Source organism: Chiloscyllium plagiosum, unplaced genomic scaffold, assembly GCF_037043375.1.
Source record: "Chiloscyllium plagiosum isolate Xiang-an unplaced genomic scaffold, Cpla_swu_hap1 HiC_scaffold_20, whole genome shotgun sequence".
Lineage (NCBI taxonomy): Eukaryota > Metazoa > Chordata > Chondrichthyes > Orectolobiformes > Hemiscylliidae > Chiloscyllium > Chiloscyllium plagiosum.
Window position 1 is genome coordinate 11,644,021 of NW_028270158.1, and position 25,220 is coordinate 11,669,240.

Below are 25,220 nucleotides of genomic sequence, written 5' to 3' on the forward strand. Positions count from 1 at the left end.
AAGGGCCTGTTTCCACACTAAGTAATCTAATCTAATCCAATTGTCCTTCTTTGCTGAACATATTAATGCATTGAGAAAAATAGTCTATGCAACATTTAGTGTGCTCACAATGCCAGAGAGAAAGGCAGAACAACTGAAAATGCAATTTTAAAAAATTACAAAAGAATATATACTTACACAAAGAGGTCTCATGGCTAATATTTTCAAATAGGATATTGATGGTCTGAAGCAGCTGTACACAAACATAGCGTCCGGATCTCTGGCGCAATATATTTAAGAAGAAAACAAACATGTTTTTCTCCAAGAAAAAGCTGAAACAAAATTTGTTTTCATTAGCATTCAAGTACAATGTAATTAGCTATTTTACACAGAGGCAGGTTATCAATGCAAGTCTATTTTTACTCCCAGTCCAATCCTAAATCCCATCCTGTCATCCCAACTGCCACCTTATCTCTAACATCATGACAGGTCCAGAAACATCTTGCACAAAGATTGCGACCATCCATCTTTCTCCTGTTCTCATTCCTCCCACAATGCAAAACATTGTTTCCTAGACCCGAACTTCAGTTTTGAAAGAATGGGAGAGAAACTGAGTTCTCACCACCACTTCTGAAGAGGCCACCTGTTGTCCTTGCAAACTGGAATCCCATCAACATCTCTTATTTTTTCCAAATTCTTGAACATAATACCACTTTCCAAATCCATCCCCATCTTTCTCAAACTCAGTGTTTGAATCTGTCTAATTAGATTACTTACAGTGTGGAAACAGGCCCTTCGGCCCAACAAGTCCACACCGACCCGCCGAAGCGTAACCCACCCAGACCCATTCTCCTACATTTACCCCTTCACCTAACACTACGGGCAATTTAGCATGGCCAATTCACCTAACCCCTGCACATTTTTTTTGGATTGTGGGAGGAAACCGGAGCACCCGGAGGAAACCCACGCAGACACGGGGAGAATGTGCAAACTCCACACAGAGAGTCGCCTGAGGCGGGAATTGAACCCGGATCTCTGGCGCTGTGAAGCAGCAGTGCTAACCACTGTGCTACCGTGCCGCCCACTAATCAGGTTTCCATTCCTGACACCATAACAACATTTGGTTTAAATCATAAAAGTACATCCAACTATGACTGTGACCACAATGTACTATTCCCTTCACAGCTTTTCACCTAGGTGGTCATACAATCCTCTTCCAATCTTCACATTCAAATGGCCTTCACAGTGGCTCTGCAAAGCCTGATTCAATTCTTAATTATCAGATCATGTTCAGAATATCAGCAACATCAGATTCCTTTCCCCACACACAGCTATTACTTTACCTTAAGACCCTCAATAGTCCATCAGTGAACACCTCTTACAAACAATATCCAACCCTATGATAACATAATCTAAATATATGTAGATAATTTCCTATGTGCACTATGAAGACACACAGCTTTACTTCTCCGTCAACTTGTTCAGGATTTGTTATGGTAGACTGACTGTCAGACATTCATAGATGAGATGTTAAAAACTGAGAGGACTGAAATAATTTCCTTCAACCCTGACAAATCTTTTCTCCCCACTACCACGTTCACCATCCTTCTCAGCACCATTTCTAGCTAAACCAGGATGCTCACAAATTACCTGTGTTTCAATCATCCTTCAGCTGAGCTCTCAATCCATACTTTCTCCATCATAAAGAGCTACTTTCACTTGTTACACTTTCCAATTCCACTCCTACCTTAACACATCTACAGCTGAAAACATCAATGCACTTGTGACCTTCATGTATAACTATTTCAATGCGTCCATAATGAGTCATCCATCCTTCACAATGTACACATGAACCACACTCTGCTATACAAGAGAAGGTCCCATTCACCCACAATGGTTCAGTCAAGGCATCAAATGTCTTAAAATTTTATTCAAATCCAGTTAATTAAAAGGCAATATATAAATTCAAGCTACTACTGTTTGTGATGATTAAAAATTAGGAGTCATTGCAGAACAGTGTTAACTTGATAGTGCTATATTGCTTGGCATTTTATCATCCAACCATCAAGAGGAAAAAAAAATGGAATCTCTACTGCCATAGAAATAGCATATGATATTTGTCAAAGCTTCCATGTCTGATAACCCAATGCACACATTGTCTAATGCACTTGTGTAGAAAAGATGGATGTTTGTGAACAGATAGGTTTTGTATACAAACTGGAACAAAATTTCTATAATGAGCAACTTCATCCCATGTTCCTGTTCTCCTGTTCATTCACAGGAGTAGGAATCACACTGGACCAGCAGTTATGACCCAATCCCAGTTGCCTTTGCAAAGTGCTAGTGAGCCACCTTTTAGATTCACTGTTATAGAGTCATAGAGATGTACAGCATGGAAACAGACCCTTCGGTCCTATGCCAACCAGATATCCTAAATTAATCTAGCCCCATTTGCCAGCATTTGGCCCATATCCCTCTCAACCCTTTCTATTCATATCCCCATCCAGGTGTATTTTAAATGTTTAATTGTACCAGCCTCCACCACTTCCTCTGGCAACTCATTCCAAACATATGTCAACATGCATGCAAATCTTTTCTGAACCCTTTCAAGTTTCACAGCATCCTTCCTATTGGAGGGAGACCAGAATTGCACACAATATTCCAAAAATGGCATAACCAATGTTCTCTACAGCCACAACATGACCTCTCAACTCCTATACTCAGTGCTCTGACCAATAAAGGAAAGCATACAAAGTGCCTTCTTCACTATCCTATCTACCCGACACTCTACTTTCAAGGAACTATGAACCTGCATTCCAAGGTCTCTTTGTTCAGCAACATTCCCCAGGACCTTACCATTAAGCGTATAAGTCCTATCCTGATTTGCCTTTCCAAAATGCAGCGTCTCACATTTATCTAAATTAAACTCAACTCCTCAGCGCACTGGCCCATCTGATTAAAATCTTGTTGTAATCAGAAGTAACTTTCTTCACTGTCCACTACACCTCCAAATTTGGTGTTATCTGCAAGCTTACTAACCATACCTATGTTCACATCCAAATCATTTATACAAATGACAAAAAGCAGTGGACTCAGCACCAATCCTTGCAGCATACCATTGGTCACAGGCCTCCAGTCTGAAAAGCAATGAAGGAACTTGCAACATTTAAACCTAGCATGAAATGAGGAAAAGCCAGTAAATTGCTAAGTCAGGATGAGTCACTTGGAAGGGAACTTGCAGATGGTCATGTTGTCAGGAGCCTGCTGCCCTTATCCGTCTATGTGGTAGAAGATGTTGTTGTACGACCCCGGCAAGTTGTTGCGGTATGTCTAGCAGATTGTAGCCAGTGCTATCACTGTGTACAGAATTGTGACAGTGAAGAATGAACATTGTTTGACCTACCGTGTCAGCACTGGATCAGAATGGGCTTGGTGCCATACTCCTGCTTCTCTCCATAATCCTAAATATTGTTCCTATTTAAATAGTCATTTAATCCCCTCTAACGCCTCAGCTGGACCTCCAACACATCCAGGCAGTGCAATCAAGACCAACTATTCATTCTGTGAAAAGCTTTTTTTAAAAAAAAAATCACATTTGTTTCTTTCGCAAATTACCTGCAACCCTTTCATTTGTCACCCTTTTAAATGAGGGAAGTTTTTTTTCCCCATTTATTCTGTTCAGTCCCCTCATGATTTTGAAATCTACCAAAATGCATTTTAGCATTCTTCTTCTCAAGAACAATTCGAACTTGTCCAATCTTTCCTCTTAACTGAAGTGTTTCATCCTTGGAACCATTCCTGTAAACCTTTACTGCACTCTCCACAATGTGTTTACATTCTTCTTAAAAGGGAGGCATCCTGAATGATACACAGTAACCCAGCTGACGTACAGCTGGTGTTTTATTGGAGTATACCTTCCTCTGCTCCTGTACTCCATTCCCCTGTTAATAAAGCCAAGAATACATTTTATTAACTGCTTGCAAGAAGTGCCTTGCCACCTTTGCTGTTTTATGCACAGATACACCTAGGTCTCTCTATTCCCACACATTCTTTAGCATAACATCACTTATACTTGTTCTTTCCACTAAAATGTCTCACCTTACACTTCTCCATACTTAATTTAATGTTTTACCAACCTGTCCAATTCACTGATTTTTCAAAATCTTTGTAATATATACTGCTCTCCTCATAACATTAATTCTCCAAGTTTTATACCATCAGCAAACTTGCAAACTGTTCCCTGCGCACCAAGATCTAGGTGATTAATACATAATCAGAAAAAGTAAGGGTCCCAGAACGGAGGCCTGGGGAACTCCAATACTAACATTCCTTTAGCATGAAAATATTAATTAATCTTTGCTCTTTGTTTTCAACCTCAAGCCAATTTTGCATCCATGTTTCTATTTCTAGAAAGAAAAACCTCTAAGACTGGAAAGTGGTACGTCTGACTAATTTTCAAAATGAAACTTCAAAATTTAGGTCAAACAACTAATATCTCCAAATATTACCTTACATTTACAAAAGTTCTCCCCATCTGGGATCCCATTTATGCCACAAACTATACATTTTCTCAAGTCAGTTGTGTGGCACTGTGTTGAATGCCTTTTGGAAATTCATCGAGGAGAAAGTGAGGACTGCAGATGTTGGAGATCGTTGCTGGAAAAGCACAGCAGGTCAGGCAGCATCCAAGGAACAGGAGAAGGGATTCCTGAAGAAGGGCTTATGCCCAAAACGTCGATTCTCCTGTTCCTTGACCTGCTGCGCTTTTCCAGCAACACATTTTCAGTTTTGGAAATTCATGTACATTTAATTCTATCCCTCATCTTTTCAAGAAGCTTCCCCATCACTAAAGTGAAACTGACTGGTCTGCAATTGCTAAGCTTATCCTTAACCTTTTTTTGAACAAGAATGTTACATTTGAAATTCTATGACACTCCCAGAGTCTGGGGAAAATTGAAAAAGATTATTTCCTGCCATTTCAATTCACTATCTTCAAATGCATTTCACCTAGTTTGGAGGTCTGGCTAATTTTAAGGATTGACAGTATTTCTGATACCTTATCTTCAATGTCAAACTTTCGAATAATTGAGTTTTCTCATCTATCACCATGGCACAAGCAAAATCACTGATGGTCGAAGGAGTGAATGTTTAATGGTGGTAGATTGGGTGCCAGTCAAGTGAATTGCTTGGTCATGGTGTGGAGCTTCCTTGACGTTATTGGAACAGCAGAATATATTCCATTACGCTGCTGAATTGTGCCTTGTAGGAGTTGTAAAGGCTGTGTGGAGTCTAGAGGCAAGGTGCTCACAATGTTTAACCTCTGAGTTGCTCATGCAGTCACAATTGGCCCAATTCTGTTTTGGTGCATTGTGGCTCGAAATAACAATGGCAAGGTATTAAATGAGGGTAACACGATTGAATGTCAAGGAACAGGGTGATTAGTTTTCGATTTTTTTGAATATCGTAAGTAACATTTGTTCTATACTATTTATCAGCCCAAAATTCAAATGTTGCATAGCTTTCTTGGTGTGGGAGTACCTTCCAACTACCTTCCTTCTAAATTTAAATGATAGAGAAGCAACTGAAGACAACTGGACCCAAGGCTCTGTTCTGAAGAATTCCTGCAGAAACATCCTAGAACTAAGGTGACTGAACTCCAACAACTAACTCACCTTTATTTGTACAGGTATCAGACTCTCAATCTCTACACTGTGGAGGCAGGCCATTCAACCCATTGAGTCCACACCAACCCTTTACACCCTCTACTCTACTCCTGTAAGCCTGCATTCCCCATGGCTAATCCACCTAACCTGCACAACCCTGGACACAACCCTGTGCAATTTAGCATGGCCAATCCTATTTGAGCCTTAGAAGAGTTTTCCACCTATTTCCATTGACGAGATTTAACAAGACTTCTTGATGACACACTATCAAATGCTACGTTGATTTGAAAAGCAATCAGTTAATCACTCATCTAGAATTCAGCTCTTTCATCCAGGTTCAGGACAAGGATAGAAAGACATCTGGAGGTAAGGAATGCCAACTGAACCCAAACAGTGCATTAGCTGTCAGGTTATTGATGAGTAAATTATACCTGACATTGCTTTGCTAATGATACAGAATAGATTAACAGGCTGGTAATTGAGCAAATTAGTTTGGTCCTGCTTTTTGTGTATGGACACAGCTGGGCAATTTTCTACTTTATTGGACATGTGCTGGTGTTGGGGCTCCTGTCGATCAATGGGAGTGTTCCCATCTCTGGGCCAGAGGCCTGCATTCACGTACACATATCTCTAAAGATTAATTAGAAAATATCTAGATGTTAGTGTCATAACTGTAGTGCACCAGCTGAGCAAGTGAAACAGCAAGTTTAGGTGGGTAAATCTTCAGCACCACAGGCAGGATATTGCAAAGGACCACAACTTCTGTGGAGATCACGTGAATCACCCTTGGCTAACTTAAACAATGGTGGGAACTTCAAGAAGAGGCCAAAATGGACCATCCGCACAACATTTTTGATTGAAGCTGGTTTCATGGTTCTGGATAAAGCAAAACTAACCAGGGATGAATGTAGCATTTGACTCAAGGTGGCAGCATGCTGAACTCAATGTATTTTTCTTCCCAGAACAAAGAGAACTATATACATATTCAAAACTTCATCAGGGCGATCAACAAAACTAGATTAAATTATTGGCAAGCACTTGAGAATCTGATGTCAAAACTTACAAGACACTCATTTTCATTGAGCTAATAAGATTAATCAAAAAAAGAATCTTATGGGCACGATTCTCAAGGTGCAACAGGTGGGCAGCACAGCATTGTGACCGCGTTGATAATGAACACTGGTTTCTGCCCACAAACCTCAGAATCATAGAATTTTACAGCACAGAAGGAGCCATTTGACACATTTCTTTTGTGAGCCAGTACAAATACAATGACCAGCTAGTCCCCTTCTCCAGCTCTATCTCCATAATACTCTAAATTCATCACTTTCACAGTTATCCAGCTCTCTTTTCAAATCTTGGATAGAAACTGCGTCCACCATTCTCCCAGGCAACCATTCCAATCCCTAACAACTCTGTGTAAAGAAGTTTCTTCTCCTCTCACTCATAGCTCTCTTGCTGACAAACTTGAAATGGTAACCCCCTAGTGACGGACATACTAACAAGTGGAAATAGAATATCCTTCATTACCCTGTCAAAATTGATCATAATTTTGAACATCTCAATATACTCACCTCTTAATCTTCCCTGCTCCAAGGAGAATAAGCTCAATTTTGCCAATCCTTCCTTGTATTTAAAATCCCTCATACATGAGATCATTCCAAGGAATCTCCTTGGAATTCTCTCCATGGCTTTAACATCCTTAAAAGGAGGTGCCCAGAACTGAACACAATACTCCAAATGTGGTCTGACCAATGATTTGTTGAAGTGTAGCACTACTTCCTAGCTTTTATACTGTACGCATCTATTTATAAACCCAAGGATCCTATACACCTTATTTCAACTTGCCTGGCCACCTTCCCAGAATCATGCACATGAATGTTGAGGTTGTTCTGCTCTTGTATGCTCCTCAAATCTGCACTAGTGACCCTGTGTTCCGTCTCTGTGTTTCTTCTACCAAAATACATTTGAGTCATAGAGATGCATAGTATTGAAACAGACCCTTTGATCTAACCCGCCCATGTTGACCCAGATATCCTAAATTAATCTAGTCCCATTTGCCAGCATTTGGTCCATATCCCTCTAAACCCTTCCTATTCATATACCCATCCAGATGCCTTTTAAATGTTGTAATTGTACCAGCCTCCACTACTTCCTCTGGCAGCTCATTCCATACACACACCACCATCTGCATGAAAAAGTAGCTCATTTTAAATTTTTTTCAGGACCTTAAGTATACAAGTCTTACCCTGATTTTCCCTTTCTTCACACATTTCCTTGCAGTAAAATTCATCTGGCAGGTGTCTGCCCATTTGACCAACTTGTCAATGTCCCTCTCAAGTCACTCAGCATCATCCTCACAATTCTCAATTCTCCCTAGCTTAGTATCATCTGTAAATTTAGTGATTTTGCCCTCAACATCCACCTCTAAAAAAATTGTTTTGATAAATCAGGAAAGGCATGAGTCTCAAAACTGATCCCTGGGAAAACTACTTGCAACTCACTTCCACTCTGAGAAATGTCCATCTATGCCTACCCTCGGTTTCCTATATTTAGCCAACTTCTAAACCATGCTGCCAAGCACATATCAATCTCAAACAATTCTAATTGGCTAACCAACATCTCATGTGGTACCGTATTAAATGCTTTCTGAAAGTCCAAATATACATTCAGCCTGTGTCACCTTGTCAAGAAACTCAATTAAATGTATCAGGCATGACCTGCCCTTGACAGAGTCATGCTGGCTGTTGAGTATTAAGTTATTTTTCTCCAAGTGTATATACATTTACCTGATCCTGTATTATGACTTCCATCAGTTTTCCCACTATTGAGGTCAAGTTGACAGGTCTGTAGTTCCATGGGTCTACCTTTGCAGCTTTTTTAAACAGCAGCGTCATATTTGCAATGCTCTAGTCCCCGGAACTAAGCCTGTGTTCAGAGTAGCGTAGAGAGTTTCCATCAATGGCTCCACAATTTGCTCCTTTATCTCTCACCAATCTAGGATGCATCCCATCCAGGCCTGAGGACTTCTCCACCTGGAATGCTAACAGCACTTTTAGCACCTCTCCTTTAACTATCACTGTACTGTTCAGTTGCTCAACAACAACATTTTCAAACAGGCCACTGCCACCATCTTCTAATTTGGTAAAGACATAAGCACTATATTCATTTTGTACATCTGCCATATGCTTTGCTTCAGTAAGCAGCTTACCTTGCTTGTTCCTCATGAGCTCCACTCTATCATTCACTCTTAATATGTTTGACGAACATTTTACTCCTTGTTTTAGCACAGCCTGCCATCCTTCCTCCTATCCTTCCTTGTAATAGCCTTACAGTCAGCCTCATGCAGAAGTGTTTTTCCATTAAAGGAATCAAAAAGAATAACAAGGCTGTGATTTTGAAGTCTTACAGACTCTACATCAGGGTTCCCAAACAGTTGGCCAAAATCATAGGACAAGAAATTAGGGTCCCAAACTCTGAGTTGGCAATGGTGTTTCTGCAGCAGAGAACTCAGGTGTAAGCCCTGGATTAACTAAAAGGCTCATTCAAAAATGCGAAACATTGGTTGTGCCAGTGGGTGTAGCATATCAAAGTTCTCAGGCCTGAACACAGCCAGAGCCCACAAAATTGTGGGTCTTCTTACTAAAGATTGAAGAGTATGGTGCTGGAAAAGCACAGCCAGTCAGACAGCATCCAAAGAGCTGAAGGGTTGACATTTTGGGTATAAGCCCTTGTGCCCAAAATGTTGATTTTCCTGATACTCAGATGCTGCCTGACTGGCTGTGCTTTTCAGGCACCACACTCTTCGACTCTGATTTCTCCTTCTTACTCAAGTTATTTGAATTGCCACCCTCAGAATTTTCTTGCTCCTGGGTCACACCCAGAGTGTAAAGCATCAGTGTAGAATAAAAGATGGAACAGGTTGGCAGAATACTAATCCAAAAAAATTTTTAAGAAATTAAAAAAGTCTAAATCTCGTGAACATGCTGCCTGTTCATCAGGAAGACATACACAACCAGACTTTCAAATCTCTTTCCACTTAAGCAATAACTTGCCAGCAAATTATCTCACTGAAGTCACGGAGTACATTTCTCCTAGGATAAAATGGATCAATACAGACATTGTTTTGTGATCATTTTACTCAAACAAAAAGAAGCATGAATATGAATGAGAACTTACTCAAAAACAGAGGCATCATTTTGATCTCCCCAAATGAGGATTTCTGTAATAGAACGAATGGTCTCCACAAGCAGGTTACGATTGCTGTCTGTCACAGTCGTGTTCTTTGTTAAGACATGGTACATGTACCTAAAGAAATATTAACATTTAAAACATGAATTCCTAGCACGATCAAGCGCAAAACTGTAAGGGACCTGCTCATATCCATATGACTCAGGTTCTCAATTGTATAATTGATTCTTGTGAAAGAGCTTAACTATAATAATTGAAATTGAAAATTTATTACATTTAGCTATATTTTCAAGCTACCATTAACTTAGTATGGACTACATTGTGCATTGCAAAATTTTGCAAAAGTAAACCAAGGCAGTAATGTCAGAATTCACCCTCAATTCCACAAAAACTGACAGTAACTTTCTGGAGTCTGCTCACATGTGCAGGGTAACATAAAAATCCAGAATTAGTTATTAGCAAGGATACCTCATTGCTGCCTCTTAGACTGATCTGAACACTAGTCAGAAAACTTAGTCACTAATTTTCCCTTCCAACTCACCTGTGTAAACTAAACTTGGTTTTACATTGTATCTTTTGCTAGCCAAATCAAAATTGGAAGCCATGCAAATAATTACATAATTTCAGATGTTACTGTAAGCATTAAAGCCACAGCATTTTCCAGTAATCTCAAAGAAAGGTTCCATAAAGATCTAACAGCTTTATGGCATAGGCTTCAGTTTTCCTATGGGTGCTTAAAATCTGATGCCAAGTCAAAGGGATACCCCGCTGTAATGTCAGCAAACAAGATATCTAACCAATCATGATGGCACATTGTCAAGACCACAAAGCAAGAAATTAACAGCACTGAATCCCTTCATTTGTAACTTAATGTTTAAGATAACCTAATCACAAACATGTTTAGTTAAGCTCAAACATCACAAACAAAGTTTTTAAAAATTATGATAAATTCCAAATTTTTAAAATAAAGAAATCTGATAGGCTATTAATAGAAAATTAGTTTTTTTTAATGTTAGTAAGGTTGTGAATTTGTAACTATGAAGCTAATATATTGTTCAAAGACTCGATTATAGCTTATTAGCAAGTTGTAACATTTTTTGGGTTTTTTTTTAAAAACAGTGAAACTAAGTTAAAAGTGAAGATTTGCAAAAGGATTGAACTCTGGAAGAACTTTAACAGCTAATCCTTTCAAGGAACACAGAATAAATAACTTGTTGACAACAGAATGCCAACAATTTTGCAGTTTACCACTGCAAACTCGGGGTCTACTTGTTGTAGTATTTACAAGGTCAATTGCTGTGTGATAGCCTGCTCAATCTTGGATATTTTCAAAACTTCACGTCCATTATAAATATGCTTTCCCACAGGAGCAGGGCTGTTCGTCAGCATTTCAGCACATATCTCAACTTCTTTTGAAAGAAAAGATGAAAAATCCAATTTACTGGGCAACATCCTGTTATACTGAGTACTCCAATCAAGTTCTCACATTATAGTCAACAGATATATTAGCTGGAAAGCAAGTAGTTAACACTATAATACATTTATTTTCTCAAGCAGAAATGAATAGCCTAAACTTCTTAATTAGCATCATTTTTTGCATAAAGTATTAAAACAGCACATTAATTTCCTAAATTTGGGGAGAAAGGACAGTTAACATTATGAGACCTATATGTACCTAGCTACAAAGTAGCTACGTACTGACGGCAACAGGGAGTTTCCAGTTCAGATCACAGAGAGAAAACACAATGTAACAAAGGAAAATTACTATGTTTTAATACTCTGATCTGGAATCATATCACAGACTCGAAACTGTTACACATAAGAAGTTACTTTGCAAGTGTAGGGAGATATTGTTGAGGGCAAAGAACATTCAAGAAATGGAAGTAGTGTTTGGCATCAAATTTAAAAAGGCAGCATGATACTCAAATTGCAATTCATGCATAACACACAGCTGCTACAGGCCAGAATGGAAGTCTACTCTCATTAATGAAGGAACTGTTACAGAATAAGTTCCATTCCTTCAAATACTCAGAAGTGCAAACTATAATTGTGCAAGAGCATATACTTTGACCCACAGACTGCAAAATATTTCCATGATGAAAACTGAGACATTACCTATCAACTCTACTCATGTACAGTAGAATTTGATTCCCCCTTAAACAAGGAAGTCTAGGTAAACTGTATTGGTTTTGCTGCAAAACAAAATGCTGCCTTATCGACATTGAAAACTAAATTTCACTTACTTTTTTAAAAAATTGGATAGCTAATAGTAAAACACTACAAATTTAGCCTTGCATTTGTGGCAGAACAAAATTTACAAAAAGGAAAGAATTAATAAATGTTTTGCTTATAGAACATTCCAGTGCCAATGTTGTAAAAATTGTTGCTTGTGTAACTGCAAAAAAACTTGTACAAGACTTGCTTCTGAATTTGCATTAACTCATTAAAAGAAGTGACAGCCATTACTCTTGATCCCACTTGTAAGACTACTCCCTCCTCCACGCCTGCCAATTACAAACCTGTAATTAAAAGGGAATCTTTCTCAAGTTTGGAAACAATTAGTGTTCAGTAGCCAGCTTTTAACAAGGATGTTTCCTTTCAAGGAAGAGGTGTTGTCCACTCTTGTAGAACAGCGTTGAGTGCATTCACTCATGAGTGATTTGCCCAAAGGCAGCTATTGGCTCACTGCTAACACTCCGCACTGTTTTCTTGACAGATTTTAGCCAGCAGTACCTTGCAATTGCCTTCTACTCTGGAACAGGGAATCAAAGTCACACCACTGCCATTACTTTGGATCACACACCAGACATCTGGCCAAATGAGCTAACACATTCCCCTCTCCAGAGCAGACATTGCTTATAGTGTATAATATTAAAGTCCATGTATTTCTATTACCAGACCTGAAAGCACACTACAGGCAAATAAGAACTTTTTGAAGGACAGCCATTGCTGTAATATAGGAATCGCAGTTGCCAGCTTTCAGGTAGCAAGCAGTGACGTGATCGGCACCAGATAATCTGTTCCTATCATGTAGAGAGAAGGATAAATAATAGTCAGGCCACTGGGGATAACTCGCTTTTTCTTCAAGATGCATCCACCAAAATTACATCTATCCAAGCAAGCAGATAGGGCCTTGGTTTAAAAGATCATCTGAAAGATAGCCTGAAATTACTCTGTCCAAGAAACAATTCCTTTTCAGGACTTTATGAAAGCACTGCAGTGGAAACTTCTTTACACACCCAAAACTGTGGTCACTTGCACTGTTTTAAACTACAAACTGCAGAATTAGTTAAATTCTGAATAAATTTTCCTGTCAATTACTACAGAATAATAATTTGATTTATGAAGTAATTAAGAAATGCAGGTTTAGGAAATGCAAAGTTCCTTTTACTGGTTAAAAAGTGAGACTATGATAAACAAAATACAATAAAGAATGTGAAGACAACCCAATCAAGTAAGCCACTGAAGTTGTGCAGCATCAAGTTTGGCCTAAATGAGCATGGACTGGGATGAAATCAGAAATCTCGATTAGACCACAGCTAGATCTCTTCAGATTTCCTGTCATCACATTACAGGAAGTGAACACATGCCAAAAGGGCTCAATGGAAATTTTCAGGGCACTGGTGAGATGCTTGTAATGTCAATGACCAAACATTCCAGAAACTATTAGAACAATGGTTAAAATCCCATCCTGCCAGAAAATGGAACTTAAAATGTAATTAAGGAAAGATTTGAAGAACAGTCTCAATAACGGTGACCAAGAAACTATCAAGTCTCTGTGGTGAAGGAAATCTGTCATCAGCAGCAGCTCTGGCTGACATATAACCCCAGATTCATAGCAATGTGTTTGACTCACATTCCACTTTGATTTTCTGGGCAATTTCACTCAGTTCAAAGGGAAAAAGTGGGGATGGGCAACAAATGCTTATCTTGTCAGCAATGCCCACATTCTATGAAAAACATACATTTTTTAAAAAGCTGTCAAGAATAGAGAACTTTATCCAAGAGGAACAATTGTATAGGTCAGGAACACAGCAGGCTTAAGAGAGATTTAATTGAAGTGTATAAAAATGCAAGGACCTGGAGACAGTGGATAAAAAGGACTTATTTCCCTTTGCCTCCTGGTTATGTGCCTGACTGGAGAGATTTAGAATAATTGACAGAGGAGATTCAAAGTATGAAGATCTGAAAGGGCGGTAGGGACAAAAAAAATAAACCTAGAGGGAGGCAGACTGATCATCTGGGTTAAAATCCCATTGTGACAAATGGTGAGATTTGAACTGAATAATCTAAAAAAAAACCAAAAGCGAGAATCTAATTGACACCATAAATCTATAGTGTGATTTTTTTTCCTGAAAACCTATCTGGTCACGAGTGTCTTTTAGGAAAGACATCTACCATCTTATATGTGATTCCAGACCCACAACAATTTGGTTGACACTGAACTACCCTCTAGAACTACCCTCTAAGCCCAGCAAGTCACTTAGTTCCAAGGGCAATAAATGCTAGTCTGGTCATCAAAACCCAATATTCATGAACAAAGATTTTAAGACATCATCAAATGTAAAAGTAACCTGGAAGACTACAGATGAAGAGTTGGAAACTGGAGCTAAGCTGGTACAACACAATGAGCAAAATGGCCTCCTTTTGCACTGTACATTTATGATCTGAAGCCTTGGTTTAGCATGACTTTGTCTTTAAATTTCTCATTGATGAGACTATCTTATATTACCCAGAAGTAAAATAGTAAACCTGGAATCAAAACCAGTAATAGAAAGGCAGAGTCAGTATTGAACAGCTGTAATCTGACCTTCGAACTATATGAAATACCACCATACATACCGACCGGGGAGAGGCGGCAATGGAAGGGGGTGTAGTGGTCAACGATTTGGAAATTACCAACTAGCAGTGAAATAAATTATTTAAATACTAAATAACATCACCAACTTCTTCGTAAACAAAATAATTGAAAAAAAAAATGATAATCCAAAGTAGTAGAAGTTGACATGGACTAACACAGTTTGGTTCAATTATGCCTTTACAGGAGGTCAAGACTCGGCTGAATTAATGGAGGGAACAACAGACTGGGCATTGGTGGTCGAAGACACAGCCACCATGGTGATACATATAGGTGACCACAAAGTAGGAATGCAGAGTTTAAAAAACAGTTTTAAGCCGAGAAAAGTAATTGAAAATAACAGAATGAGTTATTTAAATTAGGTGGGGCTAGTGGTCAAAAGCTGAGGGTAAAGTAACGGGCGCAACACTGCAACAGAATGGTGTATAGCAGCCAGGTTTAAGTAGTACTGAAGTTTGCAGAGGTTCTAAGATGAACTAATGAAGCACTGGAGAAGATGGAGGCACAAATTAGTATGAAGAAAACATGAAAAACTAGTTTACTTTCCAATTGACTGTCCAGGGAGTTATTGTTAACCAGGGCACAGGTTTTGATAGTGACCAGAGACAACGCCTTTAATTATTTCAAACCTTAACCATAAGCAATTTCAGCTCATCAGAGAGTTGATGCCAGACAAGCAGTCATTAGAACGGTGGAGAGGTCAAGCTAGATGTCATCAGCACATTTCACATACACATTTATAAATGATGTTACAAATAGCCAACATAAGAAATGGAGAACTACAAGGATAAATTCAATACTTAAATTTGCAGAGGCAGGAAGGAAAGCCATTATCAGCAACAAAAGTTATTTACATGCAAACAAGGCTTTCTATAGTAGCAGATAAAATATAGAAACACCATAGCTCCTTTTTCTTTCAGCAGTGAAGCAAGCAATATTTTTACATTATTACTCCTGCAGTACATTGTGTCAATAAATTTGTAGTACTGCAGCAGTGGGCAAACCACGCTTGCTTAGATTATATTTCAATCACTGTACATATAACAAATGGTTATCCTATTCTTGGACAGCAATCACAATTAGTTGCATTCATAGAAGTTCTTATTTAACATAGTCCTAATACACAATAATTTGAAACCAACTAAACTAAAGACAGGGAAACTCCAGTACTAAAATTTAAAAACAGGAGGGTGTAAGACTAGCTTCAATTTAACATTTTGCACTGCAGTTATTTGCTAATTAAATGCATATCTTAGCACTTAACACAGGACAGATCTTTTCAGAACTCAGCTCATGCCAACAGAAAAATGTAAATTTCACCACAGTGAAACTGGACCTAATCATTCATCATAAATGTTATTCAAATTTAAAGGGAAGTCTAAATAAAAACCTAAATACCTGCTTTAACAAATGATAGTGTGTGGTTTTGCGATGAAAGTATTGAATTTCCCTGAAGATTTGCTTGGTTCATTGCTTACTTCCCATTATGACAGATGTTTTAACCAGAAATGTTTCCATCACACAGCACCCGTGAAGAGATCATAGGAGTTCAAAATGATGTTTACGCTTAAATCAATTCCGAAAACAACTTATTCACGATGATCAGTAATTAAAGTGTTGTGTTAAAACAAAATTCAAAACAAAGCAACACAACGCCCCCCTCAATTTCCACAATCACCACTCCAAAAACTTTTGTGCTGTACATCAATTAAATAGAACATGTCGCCCTAGTACACGCCTAGGTGCTTCATGAGTGATGAGAGTGTTTTGAACTCAATGTGGAGGTAAAAAAGGGAAGGGTACAAGTAGAAGGACCACTGCAAAAGTAAACATTTACTATGTCCCCGTGGTAAAAGACCTGGACCTGAAGGCCTCGTGCATTAGGGATATATTATTCTACCCTGTCAGTAACACTGGGGGTATCTCTGGCGACAGTTTTCACACAGACACTCACTTCAGATGCTCCAACGAATGAATGTTTCGAGGGGACTTCCCGGAGCTCCCGCCAACCCAGCTTCTCGAACGACCAAACATCACTTCTGCACACTTTTTTCCTGCATACTATTTGCGGGACACAAGAAATATGCCAGTGACATTCAAACCTATCACCAACATACTGGCGGAAGATGAGACAGGACGCAGTAACGCTCCGACTGGGAGGGATGCTGGGAGTTGGAGTACTTTTCCGGGTCAGACAGGAACAGCTCAATGGGACCACGGCGGGGCAAAGACTACAACCCCCAGAGGTCCTTGCGAACGGGCCCGATTGCACTTTATTTGATCCTCCACCATTCGCAGTCACGGTTTTACCGTCACCTGGCGATCACGGGAAGGACCTTATCAATAAGCGTGAGCTGGCGAATAATGTTACTTTCGAAGACTTTTTTTTGTTTGATGTCCTGTGGAGTTACGGCAGGCTATAACGTCTGACGCAGGACCATAAACCACCCCGGTACCAGACAAGCTGTTTCCTGAAGTCGGGGGAGGCGGGGTGAACGGCTGTGTCGTCTTCTGAGTGACGGCTAGACTGGCCATTCAGCGTGTCGAAGCAGCTGGATGGGCGATGCCCGTAGGCGGGACAAATAGCGTGCGTCAAGGGAGATGGACACATGGGCTAGCCATACAGCAAAGTCATGGGCTGCCAGGTGTGAACGTTAGCGTATGGGAAGGAAATTAACTGTTGATTGACGTCGGTTCTAACCAATCATGGAACGTAATACCGGAGGGCGCGGGCACAGGCGGTATCTACGTAGGGGATTGGCAGAGAAGAGGTACACGGCCGTATCGTCGATTGATGGACACCGACACTAGCCATTCAGTAGAGGTGCGCCTGGAGGGGAGGCAGGTTTCAGGACACGCACGAAGGAGATTGATAGTGTATCTAACCAATCGCAGAAGACTGCTGCAAGTCCCAGCGTGTTTGAGGTCCGAGATGGGGAGTGGTGTCGGAGCGACGGCTGTGTCGTAATTGATGGACAACGCGATTGGCCATTCAGCAAAGAGCCGGCTGTCCTCATAACGACGAGGAGGAGGTGCCTTCAATGTCTCAGCCTGTATGCGGGCCAAGGGTTGTTCTGTCAGCTGATGGACAATGAGTTTAGCCATTCAACAAGCGGCACGGTTGAGGGGGCGGTGCCTAATGCGTGCTGGCGTGAGTGTGTGGGACAAGGGCTGTGTCGTCAGGTGATGGACAACGCGATAAGCCATTCAGCAAGGGGCGCTGTCACCGCACGAGGAGGAGGGACAAAGGCTCGGTCGTCAGCTGATTGATAACGCGACCAGCCATTCATCACGCGGCAGTTTTGGGGGCGGTGTCTGCGTGGACGTATGGACGGGACCAGGCCTGTGCCGTAAGCTGATGGACAAAACTATTAGCCATTCAGCAAGTGGTGCGGTTAGTGGAGCCGTGCACGCCTGAGCGAGTAGGCGGGATAAGGGCTGCGCCGTCAGCTGATGGACAACGCGTCCGACCACTCACGACAGACCTAGCGGGCGAAGGGGGGCGGAGCGCGCGGTTTGTGAAGCGTCCGATGCCGACGGCCCCGTGAAAGAGGCGGGAAGAGAGGCGAGCGGGGCGCGCGTGCGCACAGTGAAGCGAGGCCTAGCGCTCGGATCCGCTTGAACCAAGGTGCGGGGAAGCCCGATGAAGCCGTTTCAATAAAGGAGGCGGGGGGGGTGAAGAAAAAAAAAACACGCAACAGACAGCCTCCGCTCCGGCCCGAGAGACAAGCCGAGAAACACAAATGTCTGCGCGGCAGGCAGGCGGGACCGCCGCGGTTTTGATGTGCCACCCGGTGCCACCTTGAGAGAAGCCTATGACCATTTATGCTGACCTCGATTCGGTGGAGTCGCTGTTCGATGAGCTGCCCTATATGTTTTACGTGGGATTGTTTTTTGTGAACGTGCTGATCCTGTACTATGCCTTCCTGATGGAGTACATCCTCCTGAACGTGGGCATCGTCTTCCTCCCGGACGACTTCGACCAGGCTCTCGTCGACCTCGGGGTGCTCTCGGATCCCGCATCGGTCACTTACGACACCGACCCCGAGCTGGATGTATTCGACGGCTACTTTGACTGAGAGCAATTAAAAAAAAAACACAACACGCACAAACACATCGCTTTGTGAAATTTATTGTTTTTAGACCTTTTCCCTCCAACTCCCCGCCCCATTCCCAAGGTCTCCCTTTTTTCCAACGTGGAACTGTACAGGTCAGGTCAGGATGACCGTCCCTTGGTTTTCTTTCACAAGCCGAGCACTTGCTGAACGAGACGATACTTTCGGACGTTATTACGGTGCTGACTCCGATTGTGCCAAGATTGCAATCAGTATGGATTGTGTCATTTCGGGGCGTTTGTCCGTCCTGCAACGGTGCAGACCCGAACTGCCTTCTCCAGGATTATCTGGACAAGTAGGTACCGGCTCTCTTTGCTACCTTCGTCTCCCGAGAGCTTCAAACTAACACTGAACAGATGAATAATGCTCAGACGTGCGATCCACACCGTCACTTTATAGATCTCTTTCCCCCCCCCCATCCCCACTTTCTTCCTGTAATTTATTTAAGAAAGTAGTATTTATTCGTGTTTACACTATTCTGACGTTGACTGAATGATCCTAAAAATGCATAAAAGTGTTTCTAAAGCTGGTGGTAAATCACTTATTTGAATGATGCGTTTTTTCTGGAAGGTGTTCTTGACAGGAACAAAATGTGATCTTGAAAGGAGCCGGATGGAATTGGAATGTGCTTTCAACCTGCCTGAAACAATTATATTTTTATAGGTAGTTTTGCACCTGATTGATTAAACGAACCCTGACTGTTTTCTTCCAAATCAGTGATAACGAATGATCAGGTTTTTTTCAGGGAAATCGAATCAGCCTGCAAGTGGGTGGGACTAAGCGACTGCAGTCTCCCAGTCTGGACACGTTTTACACAGCAGCCCTAAAAATGATAGCAGGGAAGGTACTGCATATTAAAGCTATTTATTTCATTGATAGAGTGATAAATAAGTAACAGTCACAAGGCATGCTACTTTAATTTTTTAAGCGGCGGCAATCTTGTCGTCCTCTGTTTGTCAGAGTCACATAACCAGAAAATTGAAATTTTAATACTGTATTTCCAGAAGTATTGTCCACCCTCCACAAAGTGTTGCACCTCCTGCATTGAGCTATATTTCAGACTTTCCTGCTATGATTTTTTAAAATGAAAATGTACAAGCTTAAGGAGAAAGTGATGAAGTTGCAGGTGTCTCACTGGGATTAGATGCTAAATGTAATGATGAGGAGTGTCACTGTTCCCACACTCTAAATTGTACTAGAAATTCTAGTTCCCCCTCTCCACTTCCATTCCACTGCCTTTTTTTCCTTGTGCATACTAAATGTGTCCAGTGAGGAACCATTTTCTGAACTATATAGCAGTTAAATATACCAAAATGCCTCATTTTACTTTTTTTTTTATTTTTCCTGAAGTTATATGTGCAGTGAAATAGCTGATGCAGCACAATGCCCAGAATGTCTGCATGTAATTGATGATGTGTTTATCATTGCAGCAATAATGTAAAGGAGGTAAAGTTGCCTTGTCAATGCAGGCCTCCTTTCTCTGCCACAAAACTATGTTTAATTTAACCCAAATATTTTCAAATCTAAAATGCAACTCCACAACATTTCTGTATATACTGAAGCAGAAATTACCTCCTTAAATGGTTAATTTCATTATTGACATAATGATTTGAAAGCTGCTTGTATACCATTAATTCTGTCAAATTCCCCTGCTTACAATGAAGTTATTTCAAATAATGAGCTGAGAGAATTGAATGCTTTGAAAAATGAAAATATTCAGTACTGTATTCTATAGCTGACAGCAGCGAATAGTTAAAACAGTGATCTGTTGACCCAGAAGTTACTGCATGGTAGGATGCCAATTCTTTGGCTGTCTGATAGTCAAGTGCATATTTACACAGCTATACAAAAGGGTCTTAGATATTTCGGGGATGGACTGTATATCAATAGTAAACATTTTCACTAATTTTTGACAGGCAATATCAGGTATGAAGTGAGATATGTCTGTGAGCAACTGAAAAAGATAATTATCATTGCTTATTGCTGGTACCCATTGAGGACAATATTCACCAATACTGCCTCCTGAAATGACCCTGCATTCTTCATGGTAAGCTTACAATGGGCAGTATTAAATAATAGTGGAAAAGTCTCTCTCATGCAACAACATACTCTTGTACCTCAGTCAGTTCTCATTTTCAGTCTACCCGTGTAATTATTTCAAGAATTGAAAAGATATACATGGAGAGTTACATTATTGTGCAATATGTCATTATCGAGAGTTTGCTGTTTATTACTCAAGAATCCAGAATTTAATATTATTGTTCTGAAGGTTCTTAGCAGGCTGTTGACATTTTGTAAATGGTGTAAGTGGGAACAGCTGCCACAGCATGCAATCTTTGTATTAAAATTGAATTCTTATTTTGACCAACTTCATGCTTCTAATACCTTCTTGTTCTAGTTGACATACTGCCATAGTGTGAGGAGCACAATACCTCTCATGACTCCTACTTTCCCAGCCCTGAGAAAGTCCACAGTCCTGAGTGGTACACTAAGGAAAAAAAATAAGCTGTTGAAACTATAAGATGGGTGGGTCATGTCGAGTTGTCTTTCCTTTGTACCTAATGGTGGGTGAAAGAATGGATCTTGCAGTGGCCTGGATGCAAATAACAATTATCCAGTGCCTTTAGTTATAAAGCACCAGCATGAGAAATCACCACTGCTCAGTGTAAATTAAACACAAACATTCTATTGGCCTAGATTTATCTAGTCATTCCTGGTTAGATTTAACATCTCGGCTTGCTCCCATTTGATGTTCTTTGCTATTTCAACTCATTATTGACCACTGAAATGACCAACAATTAAGCTAACAGCCTGCCTTCAGTCAGTATTTTTACCCCAGCTCTATCCTAAAAGAGATTAAGTTTTGTTTCAGTTGTACAATATATTATTAGGACCACAGCTGTACAATTGTTTATAATGATGGTCTTTTTATTTAACAAAGGATGTAAATGTGTTGAAAACAGTTCAAAAAAGCAACATTGAATGGTTAGGTTATTTTAGGGGGAAATATTGGACAAGGTTGAGTTTGTATCCACTGGAGTTTGAAAGAGTAAGAGTGATCGAAGCATATCAGATCGATACGGTGTTTGCAGAAATGCGTCCTTTTGGGAGAATCAAGAAGTACATGCCGTTATTTAAATAAAGTGGTTGCCTATTTCATTCAAGAGATGACAGAAGAAAACATCCTAAATGAAGGTCATGAGTCTTTGGAACCTTTCTTCAAAGGGTGGTGGAAGGTTGAATATTTTAGAGGTAGGTAGATGGGTGTGCATGGTCATTGGATCAGTCAAGATCTTATTAAATGGTGGAGCAGGCTTATAATTTGTATTTTGTCTCGGTTGTGACTTATCCAGCACTTGCATGAATTTTACGAACAAATTGCAGTTTATTATAGATTTTATGGGCAAACTAATTCAAGATCAATAGCAAGTTAAAACTATTCAGTAAACGTAGGCAGAAGTGGGTACTGCAATGCTGGAGATCAGAGTTAAGATTAGAGTGGCACTGGAAAAGCACAGCAAGCCAGGCAGCATCCAAGGAGCAGAAAAATTGACAGTTCAGGCAAAAGTCTGATTCCTGATAGGTTTTGCCTAAAACGTCAATTTTTTTTTTCCCTGCTCCCTAGATACTGTCTGGCCTGTTGTGCTTTTCCAGCACCACTCTAATCTGTTCAATCTCATTCCTCTGCACATGCAACGTTGGAACCTCATTTGTACCGTTCTTTGGGGGCATTGAGCAAAGGCCAACCTCAGTAGCCAACTCCTCTGCAATTCTAAGGGCCATGCTTGTGGCTTCTAGTAGGTTGTCTCAAGCATGAGAAGTTAGAGGGAGCAAGACGCGAACATGACATAAGATGCAATAATTTAGAAGCAAAGGTGCAAGATATTTCTAAACTACTGCCCATTCACCTGTTTTTAAATCATGCAGTGGCACTTTTAGGCATGCCATGATTGCAAATAAAATGACAGCAAAGTAGGACCAACAAATGTAATCAATGTTTTCTATTCAAATAGCAGCTAGTCACTGCTGTGGCAAGCTCGTCAGCAGCCTTATCATCTGGTAATTTTGTATTGATTGCAGTGCTTGAAATTGCAACACAGAAGTCATCTATATATTAAAAAACAAAACAGACAGTCTTTGATTAAAACTTCAGGGATTTCAAAAGTATATCCATAATTAAAGCTGGAAAAAATCAACAGATCAGGCAGAATATTAGAATAGCTGGTGTATGATCTTTCATCAGAATTATGTTAGCAATAACTTCAAGCTATCTTCTCTCCCTGCCCTGCGATCAGAATATTTGATTGCCATGTTTCTGGCTGACTGCTTCCTTCTTTCACCATTGCTATTGTGAAACCATTCACTATTGGGATTGATATTTTGATGTTTATTCCTCCAACTCTTTTACTCATAGGGCATTAACAGAACACCGTTTATCACCTTCTCAAAGGACTATGATAGAAATTGAGGGAACCCATGGCAGTAAAACAGAAACCTTTAAATAAAAGAATATTTGGATTTCCATGGGAGTACAAAACAAAAAAAAAGTATGATAGTGAAATGTTAAGTCTACTCTCCAAAGATTTAAGTTTCAAAAAAAATCTACTGGGTAAATAGAAAGATTCTATTTTGATTCTTGATTTTAGTATAGCGATATTTGGAATAGATATCTAATCATTTGGAGTAATTTTAACAACCTTTCCTGGTACAATTACAAACCGTTGATGAAACTACACACCCTATACATCTAATTCAACTAAGATTACAAAAACACTCCAACCTGTCAAACAAAGTTAATGCGAAGAAATTGACAGCTTTTTAGCCTTGGAATATAGAGACAAGATCTAAAAAGTAGTAGTCTAGAGGAGATGGAACAACAATTGAGAATTGGAAGTGATGTAGCAAAGCCTGCAATTGAATTTGATACAATTTCCCAACTTTTGTCCCTTTTCTGTGCCATTGAACAGGCTAGAAGAATTGGAAACATCCTCCTTTTAAATCGCAGTGGAGGAAAACATCCAAAAGTCTTTGATTGCCTTGCAAATTGAATAGTAATAGAAATAAGCAATGCATTTCAAACGATCTTTGTGGAAAATTCATTTGATGGAAAAGAAGATATTAGTATTTGGAAATTTTGCACCAATGCACCTGTGGCATTAAACACAACCAACTTGCGTCTTACAACACTCCAAAAATGTGGCTTAAAGTGCAAAAAAAGCTGAATGTCGCTGAGGTTAGCATGCAGCACAGCAAGGATTTGCATTATTCATTTTTCAATCATGCTTTTCATACGATTGGAACTGCAGATTCATTTAAGAATGGCTCAATTCAAAGAATCTCTAACTGATCTTGTAATGAAGTATTAATATAATTTAATCATTTAAATGTAATTTTTTTTGTTACACCTTCCAGTGAATGATGCCTGCTTTTAAAACGCTTGATCTGATCTGTTGCATCAGGACATGGAACATGCAAAGTCTTAACTACTTGCAGTACCTGTTACATATCTAATTCAATAAGTTCAATATTATATATAAAATTTATATATAAACCAAAGCAGACATGAAAATAACAAAACAAAACTTTTGCCAAGGTATATTATTTCAATGAGCGAACACATACTGCAGCATAGAGGAACTATGCAGAGCAGAGGAAAATCACCTATAGCGTGTACTCAAAAAGAATGGGTACCCAACAACACAGTCCGCCGATTTCTCAGCATCAGACCCAAACAAGCAGACAAAACATATCTAGAAACCCTAGCCACTCTCCCCTACATCAAAGACATCTCGGAAATGACTGCTTGACTACTCGGACCCCTTGGCATCATGGTAGCCCACAAACCCACCAACACACTAAAACAGCAGCTAATGAACTTGAAAGACTCTACACAGACTATGAGCAAAACTAATGTTATTTACAAAATACCGTGCAAGGACTGTAACAAACATTACATTGGACAAACAGGCAGAACACTAGCCACCAGGATACATGAACACCAACTAGCCATAAAAAGACATGATCCTCTCTCACTAGTAGGAGAAAGTGAAGACTGCAGATGCTGGAGATCAGAGCTGAAAATGTGTTGCTGGAAAAGCGCAGCAGGTCAGGCAGCATTCGAGGAGCAGGGGAATCGACGTTTCAGGCATGAGCCCTTCTTCAGGATGAGGAAGGACACCACCTCAACTGGGACAATACATCCATCTTAGGACAAACCAAACAAAGACACCCACGAGAATTCCTAGAAGCATAGCATTCCAACTGGAACTCTTAACAAACGCATCGAGTTAGACCCCATCTACCACCCCCTGAGGGAAAAAAAAACAGGAAGTGACTTCACCACAGGAAATAACATCACCAAACCAAAGAAACCCAAACATAAATAGAAAGCAGGAATCTTCGGCATTGCTTCGC

General features: G+C 40.1%; 2 protein-coding genes across 3 annotated transcripts in view; one reads left to right on the top strand and one right to left on the bottom strand.

Annotated features, from left to right (window-relative positions):
* clec16a (C-type lectin domain containing 16A) overlaps positions 1 to 17,672 on the bottom strand; it is a 271,578-nt gene extending 253,906 nt beyond the window's left edge. The window contains exons 1-3 of one of the 2 annotated variants that reach the window (XM_087997666.1): positions 16,646 to 17,672; positions 9,822 to 9,950; positions 178 to 311 (exon numbers count right to left, since the gene is read on the bottom strand). In XM_087997666.1, coding sequence (XP_087853792.1) covers positions 178 to 311; positions 9,822 to 9,950; positions 16,646 to 16,725 — 343 coding nt within the window. In that variant the 5' untranslated portion in view covers positions 16,726 to 17,672. The remainder of the gene's footprint in view (positions 1 to 177; positions 312 to 9,821; positions 9,951 to 16,645) is intronic. The other variant, XM_087997667.1, reaches the window with a different exon arrangement.
* Positions 17,673 to 17,877: 205 nt separating this feature from the next.
* Positions 17,878 to 21,174, top strand: dexi (Dexi homolog (mouse)). Its single transcript, XM_043685938.2, has one exon. The coding sequence runs from the start codon at positions 18,507 to 18,509 to the stop codon at positions 18,768 to 18,770; it is 264 nt and encodes an 87-aa protein (XP_043541873.1). The 5' UTR covers positions 17,878 to 18,506; the 3' UTR covers positions 18,771 to 21,174.
* Positions 21,175 to 25,220: the final 4,046 nt, after the last annotated feature.